Raw genomic sequence first — 16,665 nt, 5'->3', positions numbered from 1 at the left:
TAGATGGAAGAGGGTCGATCCCATAAAAGGGGAACCGCAAAACTCTCGCCGCTCATGGCTCCAGGATGGGCCAGCGAAACCCAGTGGCCGGTATCCTTTACACCTATTTAATCAACTTCTCCCAGAAGAGTAAAGCAAAGGGAGAGAAAAGACGAGGGGGTTGAGGGGTGAGATGTAATTACTTCCATGTTAAAATAACACCCAGCCGGCCGATGATCAGAGTGAGTCGACAGTTATAGATGCCCTTACGTAATTCAGCCAGCGACTTTTCGAGACGCAGGAGATTCTGTTCTATAAAGAGCGTGGGGGGGAGGACTTTTCCATGCGGCCATCACGTCTCTCGGCGCTGCTTTAATAAGCGTTGTTCACTAATTAAATAAAACTGGAGCTCTGAAGCTCCGCGTTTATTGTTTTGTTTTAGGTTGTTTTTTTTTTTCCCAAGTGAAGGGAGTTCCTCATTGTAAAAGTATATAGCGCCCTGCAAAAGTATCCGTGCCCCATGTCACATTTTGTGGCATTACATCCGCAGACTTCAATGTATTTTACTGGCTGGCTCGCCTTCCAGCAGAAGCATGACTCTAAGCGTGCAGCCAGGGCTGCTGCGGATTGGTTTAGGTCGATGCATATCCCTGCGTTAGACTGGCCCAGTCAAAGTCCGTACCTAAATCCCTATCAAAGCTGATGTCCACAGATGCTGCTCATACAATCCGACTGAGGTTGAGCAGTCGTGAATAGCAAAAGGCAAAATGTTCAATATCTTCATGCATCTTGATTGCATGCCCACGTTTGCAATAAACAGTTTTTTGATGGTCCGCCAAGGAAATATGCTGGAATGTGTCGCTGTAATGGGGCCTGGAGTGAAGAAGTTCCAGGGGTGTGAATATTTTTGCAAAACATTGCAGCAGCTTGAAAACTATGTATTAAAAGCTGGACCTTTACATTCTCTCATCTGACAGAACGCTACGTTTTTGAAATAGTTGAGGAACTTTACTCGATTCGTTAGAGGGGGGGGAAAAGCTGCTTGGACAAAATAACCCATCTAAGGCTGTCGGATTTAGTCCTAGCAACCCGTCCTACGTGTTTATGCCTGTGTATGGGTCGGCGAGGTGGAAGAGGAGGTAGAGGAAGAGGTCAGGAAAACCGCAGCGCCCAAAAGTGAGGAGAACAAAGTGTTGCACGGATCCAGGCCACGGCCACAGGAATTCTGGGACAAGTGACCTATACTTTACATCCAGCCCATCCAGCCGTGCGCAGAACTCCTCCATCACGGCATAATAACACAGCCGGCTTTTTTCTGAGAGGAAAGTTCAGGAAGTTGAAGCGCAGTGAGAGACATAACCAAATAAGCGAAACCAATCAGCGAAAACTGTTATGTTTTTTAAAAAAATCTTCCCATGATGCCTCCAGAGTAAATCCTTAAAAAAAAAAAAGCACCAAAGCTCAGAGGCGGACAGTCCGACGGGGCACAAATGCATCAAGTTCATTCCATCCCTGTGATCTAAGTGCAATATCCAGCGGCCATAGCGCACGGTCTCTCTCCATGATGGGAATAAAATTGCAAACACAAATACAGTCTCCACCATCTGTCCCTGCATACGTTGTAATCATAAGCTTTTCTGTGCTGTGGGCTATTTTTCATTTGTTTTGTGGCTTTTAAGGATTGGGCAGCGCAAGATCCACTGGTCTGGAAAAAGCCATCCTGCCGTCGAGTTCTGGCTCGCTGACAGGGTCGTGCGGCGGCACTTCAAAACTCCATGAGCACCCTTTTGATTTTCGATTCAAACTTTACTGTTGGCTTATGTGAAAATCATACAAGTAGGTCTGCTGGAAGTAAGGCTGGCGTCACTTGGAGAGCCTGTGCGAACGTGATCTGGGCACTGTCCTGTTGCTGATACCAAGGTTTTAGAAAAGATACAGTTTAAGCACCACCAGAATTCTCCATCGTACCATTGTTACTGCTTAGAGTGCTTTGAATGAGATGCCAGAGAAGGTGCTAGAGTGAGCAGCATAGCGCTCCCCCTCCCCTACCTGTTGCTCACTATTAGCAGCTAGCTTAGAGAAGGCCATAAAATAGGGCTGGACGATAATTCATTAACAATATATATCAATTGATAGACGTATATCGATGATAGACCAAAGTGTTGATAAAAAAGTTCAACAGAATAACAATTTTCCTCCCTTCTGCATTCTGGCCTATCATGTAGGTTACTATTACAGTCGTTCCATCCTCCCAAACAATCACAAACCAAGGAACCAAGCTCCATCACCGAGCCTCGCCCCCTTCAAAGAGTTCAGAGAGCAGGCGATCATTTTTTCTTTTAAAGTGCATGTTAAAAAAACATGCACTTTTGGTAAAAAGTTAATTGAATAAAGGGTTGAGTTTGAATCCAGTGTTTTGTGTGTTCTGTATCTAAAAATAGGTCGCTGAGCAACAGCATAAAATGGCCACGGCTGCACTTAAAATGTATGTTTTGAATTTGTTGATAATTATCGATATCGATCAATATGATTTGTTTTTATCGATATGCTTTTTTTCCCTATATCGTCCGGCCCTGCTATAACAGTTTGAGATGTACAGATAAATTTGGCCATTAGGTCATATATTATACTCCCAAATTGAAATAAACATGAACCTGGGTGGCATCCCATCCTTACACTATTGGGTTTAACGTGAAGAAAACGTCAATAGACTTTCCACAAGGTTTGGTTGTGTATTTATGGGACTTTTTGGCCGTTCTTCCAAAAGTGCATCTGTGGGGCCAGACACTGATGCTGGACAAGAACGCCTTGCTTGCCATTTTCCCCGCTCTAACACATCCTAAAGGTATTCTGTAGGGATGAGGTCAAAACTTGGTGCAGGCCAGTCAGGTTTTTCCACACCAAACTCCCTCATCCATGTCTTTATGGAGCTTTCTTGTGAGTCACGTTGGGGGGGAAAAAACAGAGGTCATCCTCCAGCTGTCCCCACAAAGCTAGGAGCAGGAAACTGTCCACAGTGTCTTGGTATGTTGAAGTGTCAAAGGGCGCCTTACATCACAGCCTCGCACCAAAAATCCTCCTCCGCCAAACTTCACACTTAACACAACAGGCGAGCGCTGTTCTCCAGGTAACGGGTCAATGAGATTTGCTGAGGGAGCGGCGTGATTCATCGCTCCGGAGACCACATCTCCACTGAGCTGGAGTCCAGAGCGCTATGCCTGGGCTAATCCGGAGGCAACGTCCTTTTTGGAGGTCTGTAGCTGTTGACTCCACAGCTGGTTGGTGACCTCTGGTCAGTGTCTCAGTAGCTCAGTATCTGCTGACCCCGGTTTGTAACTTAACACGGCCTACCACGTCGCGGCTGTGTTGCTGTCATTCACAATTGCCTCCGCTCTGCTATCAAGACACTCACAGCAGACAGAAACAGAAAGTTAGACAGCTGGACTTGTTGTCCAGGTATCACTGTAGTAGACTTGATTTCACCGATTGGGAACTCAGTGATTTGGATAGCCGACCAAATCATTTTGTGATAAACTGTATTTTTGGTCAATGGCAATGCTGTGGAAAACAGAGGAGTGCCACGCATAAATGTTATTATTGTAACATATTTTAGGTCGACAGGGTAAAGGAATCCTGTCTATTAAGCAGCTGACACACCACCTGAGCAGAGAGCCCGACTAATCATTTAACTAATATCGACAAAAAGCAAAGCAGTATATAGATATAATATTCTGCTCAGAAAGCATATTTACCTGGAAAGTACTTTAAAATTGACTTGGTGTTGTAAAATAGATCAAACATCGGATATTCCAGTGCAACCACCAAAGGCTGTTTGAACGTAATATTGGGTAGGCTATGATCATTTAGGTACCACGCTGTATAATTTCATTTTGTGTGGCCATGTTACAGATATCTTTATTTAAAAATATTTAGATCCATAAAACCAGGATCTCAGCAGACACATTGTGATGATGCCAAACATAAACTAGACTGAGGAAGAGGTGGGTTAATCACAGTTATCATTGTCGCCACAATCATGAAACTAATATAGCAATGTCACAATGTCAATCTAAGCTCTCTTTGGGTATTTGCAAGTCAAATTTATAGAAAAAAAAAGATCTTTATCCCTGCGTTCATTACAGTTTTTATTTATTTTTGTGGCCCCGGTGGCCTTCATTTGACAGTAAGTTGACAGGAAATGGAGTTAAGACCGAGGGGGAAGGCATCACAATCAGAATCATTTGCCAGGTATGTGTGTACGTACGAAGAATTTGAGTCAATGTACAATGCTTGTTGTACAAAACATGCAGCAAAGGTCCTTGGACTGGGACTCGAACCTGGGAAGGCCATGTCGAGGACTGAGGGCTCTAAACATGCTCTACCCCTGCACTACCGCTGCACCACTGTACATTAATTGTATCAAACTTTAAGAGCTTCCACTGTTTTTATGTCTAAAAATTGATTAACCAACATTATCAATTAGATCAACGTTTTTCGAGTTTAATAAGATATCCAGATAAAGACCAGGAACATCTGTCTCTACGGAGAATTGGAAATATCTTTTTTTCATTTCTTTATTTTGTATTGGATTCAAAACTCTATCAAAGGATGTGCGGCGCAATCATCTTCTCTTCTTGTTTTTCACGCTTCTTCGAAAGATTAGTCAAAGTAGCCTAATCTGGGCATCTCTAAAAATAACTCTAATAATCAGTATGTTGGAAAAAAAAAACCTTTGAAGGAGTGGGAATCAGGGCCCATCCCATGTTACCAGATTTTTCTTTTAAACGTCTCGTGTTCATGCCACGATCAAGTGGAACCGGGTTATTTTTACTCAATTCTATCATCCCTGGAGAATGTCCTACCAGTCCATGCCTGGTGTGATCGTGTGCTTGAGTCGGCCTTGTCAAGCGAGGAATGTGCTGTTTTGTTTCACGTTCATATTTTTTTCCAGCAAAGCGGCCCTAAAGCTGCATCCTTCCTGCTCCGACACGTCCCTCTGACTGATCCGATCATCTGTGATTGGGGTTGGGGGGGGGTGGGGTATCCGGAGCGGTGGGACTGTCACTTATAGGGCAGACGGATGGGGCAGCTCGGGATGGATCTAGTTGCCCAGTTGGGTTTGCTGCCACCTGTTACAGTGTTGCAGCAATGAGCAAACACACAGCAATCAGGTTCACTCAGCTGGAGGAGATTTTTACCTGTCAGGGTCCTTTGTAAGACTTAGAAAAACCCCATAATGGTGGGGTCAAAAGCAGGAGAGGGCAATATATAGTTATATTATTATTACTATTATGGATTTAAGCTAATAGAAAGTACCTGTTTCCATGAGTTGTATGTTTTGGGCCCTTCATAGAGACAGCGCCATAAAACAGAGAGATCTGTTGTGGGTTTTTTTTTTTTTTTTGTGCGTCTTGGCTGCTAACCTGTGATTATTGGTGTCCCCTCCACCTGACCAACCCCTGGATGCTCACTCTGCTATAAGGGAAGGCAGTGTTTTTGGAGCTGCCGAAGGCTTTGTGGCAACCTTGTCTCATTCCACAGACTGGAGTCACTTGTGCTTGCCTGTGTTCTGAAAATAGCCTCTGAATGCTGGTTGCTGGAGTTTATTTGCAGGGAGCCTCGAAAGGAAAAAAAAAAACAGAAGTCCCAAAACTTTGAGTGGCTCTGCTCTAACTCTGCATGATGAATCCAAACATTAAAAACATTTTAAAAGTTCACTTTCTTTATTGATTCGTGTCTGTTCTGCTCCTTAACCTTCCGTGTCTTTGTTTTTATATATAGAGGGAAGCGATCCCTGCACTATTACGCAGCGCAGGGGATAATCCTACCTTGTGTGGCGCTTTGAGGAGCCGGTGGACGCCCGCTAACTGGTTGATGAGAGGAATGTCCTCCCTGAAGGTGTAGAGCGGGGGTCTGGTCGGCTCCGGGAAGTTGGTGCTGTTGAACGGATCGGTGTCATCTAAAAACTGAACCCTGCAGACAAACGTGGCCATGCTGCATCCATGCAAGTGGCTCCTCTGAGGGGACGGCCGGGAGGGGAGGAGGAGGAGAAGGGCAGGGGAAGCCCGGGGTTTAGTGAGAGCTTTGCCCGGCTGCTGGTGGCGGAGCGCTCCTCAGCTGGTGGCGACAACAAGTCCCCGTCGCCTGGAGCGCCCGGAGCGCAGGAGGGGGAGAGTGGGAGTGCGGACGCCGGAGAGATGCGATCGGGACGCCGGTCGGGATCCTGTGTCGCCTGCGGTGAGGTTCGCTCGGCCGGAGCTGGTCGGAGTTATTCTCGGAGAAGCAGGTGGCCAGTGATGTAGAGGAGGGAGCAAAGCAGAGAGTGAAGGATCAGCGCAGCCTGGGACAGCCGGTCTGCTGTCTGGCTGCTGAGCCTAAATCCACCCACCCCGCTCTGAGCTGTGTCTATTTTCCCCTCTGCCCTCATCCCTCCTCCCTCCTCCTCCTCCTCTTCCTCCTCCTCCTCCTCCTCCTCCTTGTATCACTGCCTCCTCCATGCAAATCAACAAAGCACTAATCTGTTGTCTAACTTAGACATCAAAAGCATTTTATCTAAACAAAATAATAATAATAATAATAATAATAATAATAATAATAATAATAATAATAATAATAATAATAAAATAACAATAATAATAATAATAATAATAATAATAATGATAATAATAATAATAATAATAATGATAATAGATCAAAACTAAATCCAAATGTGTCAAAGACATGTCGATCTACACTCATTTTCGTATCTTCATTTTTTTTCCTACAGCACTTCAGGACAACAATAAAACAATAAAAGAAAAAAGTGATCTATAATGCAATAATCTAATTGCAATTTATTTAATGTATTAACACTGGAACCTGTTTTGATCGTTATTGCCGAGAATAATTTGATCAGTGGCGACCTCTTGTGGCTACAATCTGCAGCTACATTGCAACGAACTTTTTGTTGAAAGTTTTATATGCTGGACCAACGTGAGCAGTGCACAGCTGTGAAGTGTGACAAAAGTTTTCACAAATAAAAATTTGCATTTTGTACTCAGTATTTTGTAGAACCACTTTCTGCTCCAATTACACTTCCAAGTCTGTATGTCTCTACCAGCTTTGCACATCTAAACACTAACTTTATTTATTTATTTATTTATTTATTTATTTATTTATTTATTTATTTATTTTTTACATCTGGTCCTATTTCTAAGATAGCTCAAGCTCAGCCAGTTTGGATGGAGAATGTGTGTCATTGTTCAAGTCTTGCCGAATGGATTTAAGTCTGAACTTTGACTAGACCGATCTAATGCATGAATATTCTTTGACCTTCTTGTATGTATAAGGTTGTTGTCTTGCTGAAATGGGAATGCACCAGTCTGTGGTCGTTTGCAGGTCTTCCCGTTAAATTGGATTAGTAGCTTCCCTTTCCATCATGGAAAAAAAAAAATCATCCCAAGACATGATGCTGCCACCACTGTGATTAACTGTGAGCAATGTGTGTTCAGGGTGATTTGTGGGGTTGTTTTCCTGTTTTAATCTCATCTAACCCAAATGTTTTCTGTGTCCCCTACATGTCTAATGACAAACTGAAAACGCTAATTCTTATGGTTTGCTAACAAAACAGTTTTTTTTTTTATCAGCACTTTTTCTTAGATCACACACAGACAGATAAGCATGATGTTACCACTACCATGTTTCACTGTGGGGTTGGTGTGCTCAGATTGTTGGTTTGTCGGTTTCATCAGAAGATGTTGGTACCGAAAGTTTGCGAACATGTCTGCAAATTTGACATCTTTCATAAAAGATGCCATCTTGGGGAATTTAGATGGCTGAATGAATGTCTAAGATGCTTTGTGGTGTGTTTTTCATGTCGTGTGAGGCTTCCAGCTGTCATTTTGAGGGAGCAGCAGGGACCGTGAAAATATTTACCGTTGTTTACCATTATAGGAGATTTAGTCCGATAAAGAGACTGATCTTCATTTGTATTTGAGCCTGTTTTTTTTTTTAAACTTGGAAAACAAGATTTCCAAAAAAAAAAATCAACCACAAAAGTAAAATATTATCCTGCTGTTTTTAATCAGCTATGATTATGTTCCTGGTTGTTCAACTTTGTTATTTATATCAAAGATGAAATTACAGAAATGGTTAAAGGAACTTTGTATTGATTTAGCGTGTCTTTTGAATGGATAACTGAAAAATAAAAACGAATGCATATGTAAGTACAGTCAAAATGAATGATACCAAAGACTAATATAAAAGAACAAATGAAAAGCCTGTCTATGTGGTAACACTGCCCTCTGCTGGTCACCATGGGAAGCTCTTTAGATTACACAGCTCAGGATAGCTGTTGTCCGATTTCACACTTTTACACCCAAACTTGTCCATATATAAAGAAATAGGACTCTAAACATCATATCGTAATGAGAAGGCTTTGCTCCAGCAAGATTTCAGTATTTTTTTCCTTTATGGAGTTTTTTTTTAAGTTACTAGATCATATTGAACAGATGACAACAAACAGAGCCTGATCATTGCCCAACCAGCTCTTATAAACCTTAGTAGAAGCATTAGCAGTTTAAAAAAAAAAAGAATCTTTTTTATTTATTTTTTTGTTAAAGCCTTTTCTTTACGAATCAAAATTATTACTATAATCTTGGCTCTTTTTAAAGAGCCTGGTTCTTGGATAAATGAGGGAAAGCATTAAGTATCTCATTCGTACCACAGGGGGGCAGACAGCTTTTGTTTCACCCCGTGCTAGTGAAAAAAAAAAAAAAAAAAAAAAAACAGACCTTGGTTGAAAAACTGAACTAAAATCAGCAATAAATAAATCAAAAAATAAAAATAGTTCCAAAGTTTTTTTTTTGCAAACCCTGTTTCCCCCTCACTCGTGGCCTCATTCGGGAGTCTTTTTGACACAGTTAGGGCCCATCTTAAAAATATGTTGACAAGAACAAAGATTATAGATCTTAGAAATCCTTTGAGACGTTGCTTCAAGAAATGTTGTCTTTCACACAATCTTTACCCGCGCCAGACTCAGCTTTCTCATGGTTCCATGTATTTCTCTGTGTATCCAAGTGTATGTCTGATTTATTTTGGCATAGGATAAAAAACAAAAACTGTTGGACTTTCGGCGTTTCGCAGCATGTAGAAAACATTTTCCAGGCGAATGCATGGTATAAATAGATCACTTATCACAGACTCATGTTTTATTCCCGTTTTACACGGGTGAGTAAGTGGCAAAGTCCAGTTTCGGCAGATCTGCTGAGGAGATGCAGATCTGTTTTTATATTTGGCAGATGCTCCTTTAAACTTTGGACACCTGGCCTGGGAGGAGACGGTTCTGTGTCTATCTGGTTACACAGGTGTAACTATGTGAGGTTTACTTAGATGCTTTCCTTTTCCATATAATGTGTCTTACAAAACAAAATATTGATATCTCTAAAAGCATAATCAGAGGGATTAACTCAGGAAGCCAACGCCTACTCTTATTATGTTTTCAAGGTATCTGTGGAATGACTATATTAGCATTTTTCCTGCAGGGCCCTTTTGTCACTCATTTACAGTTGCTCCTTTCCTTGAGAGTCACTTAATCTTTGGAGCACACTGTCCTTCTGGATGAGTGATTTTGACCAAATCTAAAGGCATTTTCATGAAGGAAGAAGGTTAAAATGTAGCTGAAGTCTTTCCAGAACTGTTGCGTTTTCAACGTCTCATAATTAATCTACAACACAAGCAGGTATTTATCAGAAGCTGCAGAGATCCACAGGAGGAAAAGGACAGGATATGTTTTTGTCAAGCGCTTGTGGAACAGTCATGAGACCCTTTTGCAGATGGCCACAATCTATTGATGTGGATCAAGGAGCTCAGGGAGACCAAAACTGAACCTTTTGGACTCCATGACAAATGCCTTGTGTGGTTTAAATGAACATCCACACAGTTAAACATAGTGGTGGCCTCATCATGCTGTGGGAATGCTTTACTTCAGCAGCTTGGCAAGCATTGATTGATAAAATAAGATACAATAAGATAAGTGTTAGAGACGACATGAAGCTACAGGTTGTTGGAGCTGTTAAAAGATATTTGGAAAATAGCAGATGATTGACAGGCAATGTGGATGTCACATATGTGGCATACATAGATATGGACAATGGGACTGATACAGGAAGCAATCAGTTATCTTGGGGCAGCATGTACACCTGGATAAACCTGGACTCATTGCTCTTCTACATTCTGGCAGATACAATAATAACAGGGGTAAGCAGTTATTGCTGATGACAGTGGAAGGGGTGCACACACTTGTGGGCAGGTGGGTAGTAACTAGTTACATTTACTTGGATAGCATTTTGAACAAAATGTACTTCTAGGAGTAGTTTAATGCACTCTACTTCTTACTTTTACTTGAGTGAATATTATGAAGAAGTGTCGCTGCTCTTACTTGAGGAAAACTTCTGGCTACTCACTTCATTGTGATTAAATTCACAGAATAAAGAACAAAGTTGTTTCAACCAAAAATGCACCAGAGAGACACATCTACAGTTTATATTTAGGTGAGACTTTTTGCTTGTGGACAAGCTTTGTTGGCTTTATAAGTTCTATGTTGAAAAACACTGTTTAGAAAAGTGTTTTTTCTGCCTGAATTTGCTACTTACTAATTGTTATTGTTTGTAAAATTATTTATGTTAGTCATTAAAATACCAGAATCTGTGCACGCTCGTGGCGCCATATACGGAGGCCCGGGTTCAAATCCGACCCGTGGTCCTTTGACGCATGTCTCACCCCCCTTCCTGTCAGCCTACTGTCATAGAAAGGCGAGCAACTGGAGCTGTGACTATTCCCTACAAAAAAAAAATAAATAAAAAATACTAGAATTTGAACATCATTACAACGGAATAGTTTGGATTGGAGCACATCCTTGTGCTTGGATGGCTTAGTCAAAGTCCAGACTTAAATCCAAATGAGAATATAATCCAAGACTTGAAAACTGTTGGGAAGAATGGCAGCAGCAGCATTATGGGAAAGGGTTTGAATTTGGTGTTCACGAATGATCTTTATTCACTGTGAGTGAGCGTGGCGTTTTGCGAAGAGAATTGGCAAACAGGTTTAGCCTCTAGATGTTCAAAGAAGGAAGACACAGACCCCAGAAGGCTGACAGGGATTTTTGAATTTTTATTTTTATTATTATTATTTTTAATTTTTTTTTGCTCTTAGTAATGCCAGAGATATTTTATGAAGGGAGCACGTGGTCTGTCAAGGCAAGACCACCTCTGAGATGCAATGTTAAAATGACAGACATACGCAGCATCAGCATGTGCTTTCCTAACAAACAGCCTCAGTGTAAACACTGTAGGTCATGCTGCTAGTTTAAATCAGCCATCAGTGGTGTGACAGCCTAAAAGAGGGGACAGGAAAGGACAGTAAAAGAGACTGCAATGGTAGATAATAGCTCACCAGCTGCTTATTTGCGTCACCTGTAATGCTTTTTTTTTTTTTTTGTGCCGCTGTCTGTTTTAGACTTTTGGCATATTCATATTGGAGCAAAGTTGTCATTAGTTCTGCAAAAAAGTCAGGTTTTATAATTAAAACTAACAAATGAAAGCGGGAATAGAACATTTCAAACGCGTGTCATGGAAGCCTGCCTTATAAAACTGGGATGTGTCTCTGTGAGGCTCGCATTTACCCGACCTTTAAAGCCATTTGTGTTAAAAATTAACTCTGACAGATTGCAGTAAAAATTTGCAATAAAATGCTAAGAGACCAATTTAACAGCTATGAATGGCCAGCACATCAAAAATGATAGGATGTAAATATTTTTGAGCCGTGCTGTTTGATGTCATCGTGATGTCGTTCGGTGAGGAGCTGAGAAACAGCTGATTAAAGGGAGTAAAAGGAAGAGCTTTCAAAACGGCCATGAAAAAGGGTTTGTCCCCTTACAGGTTTCCTCTGTTTTTGCTTTTGTCCCGCTTTTAAATGTTTCAGATCATCAAACACATTTTAGTAATAAACACAGACAGCCTGTATAAGTACAAAAAAAGCAATTTTCAAATGATGATTTCATTTATTAAAGGGAAAGAAACTATCCAGACCAATATGGTCCTTATGGGAAGATAGACTTTTGAGGTTTATTTATTTTTGGATTATTTGTTGTTATCTCCACTTTTAACTTAATGTTTTCTGTCTTTTTTCTGTTCATAGTAGGTACACCTGGTCTAGCATTCTGTTAAGGAGGAAACACACCGGACGCAGCATACATGCGTCCTATGCTTAGCTTAGCTTTTCATTTTAATCAGTCAATAAATGTACACTAGAGGAATAATACGCACGTATTTACACAACGGCTAAATTAGATTGTTGTTCTAATTTTAGACGCGTATACGCTCCTGTTTGGAAAGGAATAAACGGGAAAACAATATCCTTCATCAAAGTTCACTTCCGAAAGTATCCCAAACGTCAAGTCTCAGTTCGGCCACAAGCCGGTAGAAGACAAGTCACCTTGTTGATGGGATGCACTCATTTCTGCTGAGCTTTCTGTCTTTCCTCTCACAACAGATCGTCAACTAGAGGAAGGAAGGCCAAGGCGCACCTTCTATTTCGTGCTCCTTCCATGTGGCGATAGTTCTTTTCAGAGAAGAAACACGCAGCTGTGGAGCGTACTTTGCAGCTTCAGGTGTAAATTTACGCTTTTACAAACACGGCGGTAAGCCATGCCGCATGCGTTAGGCTTATGTTTCGTGCCCGGTGTATTCCCTTCTTTAGCTGTGCCACCATCCAGGGAAGCAGATCATCTGCCATCACCATATAACATAGAAAGGATTCCTGGATCAATGTGTGCTTCTTGTGTCTCTGCTCTGTCTTCTCTAACCTCCAGTCGGTCGAGGCAGATGACCGTTCACACTGGTTCTGGTTCTGCTGAAGGTTTTCCTCCCTGTTAAAGGGGAGTTTTCCTCTCCACTGTCGCTTCATGCATTCTCAGTATGAGGGATTGCTGCAAAGCCATAGACAATGCAGACGACTGTCCACTGTGGCTCTACACTCTTTCAGGAGGAGTGAATGCTGCTTGTTAAGACTTGATGCAATCTGCTGGGTTTCCTTAGAGAGGAAACTTTTTGACCAATCTGTCTGAATGATTTGATTGACCTGTGTTGTGAACTGGTGCTGTATAAATTGGATTGTATTTCACTATCTTATTTTCAGTCGTTTTTTCATATTTATCTACAGCTGTCTGTCAGAAAATGTTTTTTCTGGATAAAGCTTTAATTTGGAGATGTCTTTTTCTAATTACTTTATGAAAAGAAAAACATATCAAGAGAAATATTGTAATATCCACATTCAGCCTAAGAATATCAAGATATTATTTTTGGTCCATATCACATAGCCCTAAGAGCAACCCATTGGCGACTTGTCAACGATGCCACAAAAGAACCTAGAACAGCATCTAGAGCTTGATCTTGGTTGCTTTTTAAAAAACATCTGAGGACTAAACTGCTTGTGATTGAATCCAAGTTGTTAGAATTTGGTGTCGTCTCTGTGGCTGCTGCGCTCACAGCTTTATGCCAAGAATATTGTGCTATTTGATCACAAGACAAATATAAATACTTTACAATTTGCACAAACTGTGTAATCACAAACACGGACCAGGCATAATATATTTTTCCATTACCACTAGAGACAGAAACAAAGTCAAAACCAAATCCCTTTAAACCCGTAGCTCGTGTCTTATCAGGTTTTCTTTTTTTAATTTCCTCCTAATGTTTTCTTTTTGATCCAATATTTGGTTTTCATGTTTTCTACCCATCAGTGAATAGCCCCACGTGGGTGTAGGTCATTGAAATGTAATAAAATCAGTCTGTTGTCTTCTCCTTTCTATCTGCTATCTCTCTGTAAGTCTGGGCGAAATACACATGCGGTGCCTTGACCATTTATTGTCAATGTGTATAAATGTCCTTTTGTTACATTAAAACAGTCCCACAAGATGTATAGTTTAAGCAAATATATATATATATATATATATATATATATATATATATATATATATATATATATATATATATATATTTACAGTGCATAATTTTTAAAGCTTTTTTCTTCTTTAAAGAATTTCGGTCACCACCTTTATTTGTCACACCTAGGAGATCCCATGGCCTTTTTCTTTATTCTAGTTTCCCTTTTTCTCGTGGATCAGCGTGCCTAGTTATTATTTATTCTATATTCTGGATCAGGACACACATTTATCTAGCCAACCAAGCACAATGATTAGAATGTAAGGGGGGTATAAGCAAATCTCCAAAGCTCTGAAACTACATCAAAGGTTAGCGTCTTGGGGTCACCAGGTCTCCGTAACAACAATTAGATGCTATCTAAAAGAAATCCTTTTCTTTCCTAACATAAAAAATGTGTGGAGTTTGCTCCATGCCACTAGAGCGTTAACTAGAATCATGTGCTTGATCAGATGGGATTAAGATACAATATTTTGGTATTAGAAACATCAGGTGGGTTTGATGTGATAGGGTGATTATTTGAAGAAAAACTCTGTGATATATGGAGGACGATCATGTATTGCCCACAAATGGCCAAATAAAGCTGATTCTGAGGAGCTGTAATGCTGTGGACCTGTTTCTCCTCCAAAGGCTAATCAATGGATATTTGAACTGGGCAATTATGCGAAAAGAGAAGAAATGGCTTATTAGAAATGGAGGAGAAGACAGCATGAAGTCTCTGGATGATCTTGAGAAGTTGTCCTGAAAAGAAAGGTTAAGGTTCCCTTTATGCGTTAACCTTGTGAGATGCTGTAGCTAAAAGCCAGTGCTGCCCTGCTGGCAGAAGGGGATTATGCTTCTTATTAAGAGCAGAATTGATAATAAAGCCACTGGTGAATTTGCTGGAAAGAGAACAGAATCATTTTTTTAATGTGCAAACTTTTTTTTTCCTTTTTTCTTACACCTACATTTAAGGTCTTATCGAAAGATGAACCTGTATAACCTTTTGGAAAGCCGCAATAAGGCGCTGTACATAATTAACATCGTGATCTTGGGTTGAAAACTACTGAGCTCATGAAGTAGACATATAGTATGCCTGTTTTTCACAGGTCCACAATGTTTCCAGAGGTCTCCAGGAAATAAAAGTGAGCAACATCATCTAAACATCTGCAGTAAACGATTTAGTTATGATACTGGCTTTGCAACTAACTTTTTGGCACGTCATGAGAAACTGGTTTCATATTACATCCAGTCAGAAGAAACATGTTTGGAGGACAAACAGTACCGATGTTTAACCGCTTCCCCTGTTTCTTATTATTTATTTATGTAGTTTTATCATTAATTGTAGGTTAAAAAGAAAAGAAAAAAAGCAGTGTGCTGTTTCAAATGTGTGGCCTTCAGATCTGAAAAGGGAAGCCAATGCAAACTCCCTTAAAGGTGCACATCCCTCTGGGTCGGAGCTCTGATGAAGATTGGTTACTTTCATAGACTGATCAGCGACCTTCCATCCTTCCACGACAGCACTGCGGACACTGAAGAATTTCACTGAAAGAACGTTCACCAGAGAATTAAAAAATAAGTAAAACAAAACAGACTGAAGTAAATGTATTATTTAAGATGTTATTTTATGCTGCCATTACTGCTGTACACTCAACATAAGGCATGTAATGTAGAAAAAACTAAAATAGAGAAACCGTGGTCATACAGCCGAGTAAAATTTGTTCCGATCTTAGGTGAAGATAAGAAGTTAATGTATTACCAAAACTGATTAACAAAACTGAGAGTTTTCCTTTTGTATCTGTCATCGTGACAATGTAAAATATTTGCCAGCAATCGTATTTCCACTGGTGTAAGACTAAAACGCTAAAAATACGTTTAGTATACCAGATGCTGAATTCAGCACTTGTCAACGTTCACTCACACTGTTCGAAGTTGATCATGAACACCACTTTTTGTGTGCACTCGCTAAAGAAAATCTTCAACGTGAACATTTACAAGGACTCTAATGTGGTGCGTCACTCACAGTTTCTCTATCAGCGTGTGGATCTTGCCTATCGAAGGTCACTCCTTGTTAACTGAATGAACTTTTAGGTGCAATCCAGCGCCGCCCAACTCATCATGTTTGATAATAAAGATATTATAAGCTTCACACGTTTTTTTTCACTGGCAGCTTGAGTGACTGAGTATCAGCCTCAGCCAGATGAGAAGAAGAAGAAATTCATGAAGGAACTCTAAACAAATAAGGTTGAGGTGTTCTTGAAATGCAACATGTAATGCTTGCACACCTAGACACTTTCTTATTTGGTATAACATTATTTTTAACTATGATGGCAAAGTTTTAGTCAGTCAGGGACAAAAGTATCTAGGAGTGCAGAAAAGATTAACGTAGTCTCTCCATGAGATCCATAGATATCTTTGTCTTCTGTTTGGGTCATATTTTTCAAGTTCTTCAGATTTTTCTGTTTTCTATTCTATTTTTTTTACATCATAGTATTTTCTGTGGAACTGCTAAACAAGGACATGGACTTCCAGATAGATAAGTGGATAGATAAGTCAAAACGCTCAGTTATTGGGTATTAACCAATGCCATTTATTAGACCCTCACCCAGCAGACTACAAAATGGCCACTAGGGGTGGAGTGGAACGCTCTGAGACCTGGAGGGGGGTGTGGGGTGTGAAGTGCCTCATTTGTATTTAAAGAAGAGGGGCAAAGAAGGGCAAAGAAGGGCAA

General features: G+C 40.6%; 1 protein-coding gene across 1 annotated transcript in view; it reads right to left on the bottom strand.

Moving 5' to 3' along the window:
* Positions 1-6,396, bottom strand: part of LOC118565422 (FH1/FH2 domain-containing protein 3-like) — a 48,415-nt gene extending 42,019 nt beyond the window's left edge. Inside the window, exon 1 of the mRNA XM_036145861.1 lies at positions 5,808-6,396. Within this exon, the coding sequence (XP_036001754.1) occupies positions 5,808-5,972 (165 nt within the window). The 5' untranslated portion in view covers positions 5,973-6,396. The remainder of the gene's footprint in view (positions 1-5,807) is intronic.
* Between the last annotated feature and the right edge of the window lie 10,269 nt (positions 6,397-16,665).

Source organism: Fundulus heteroclitus, chromosome 13, assembly GCF_011125445.2.
Source record: "Fundulus heteroclitus isolate FHET01 chromosome 13, MU-UCD_Fhet_4.1, whole genome shotgun sequence".
Lineage (NCBI taxonomy): Eukaryota > Metazoa > Chordata > Actinopteri > Cyprinodontiformes > Fundulidae > Fundulus > Fundulus heteroclitus.
Note: the sequence above shows the minus strand (reverse complement) of the source record. Positions and strands in the feature narration are given on the sequence as shown.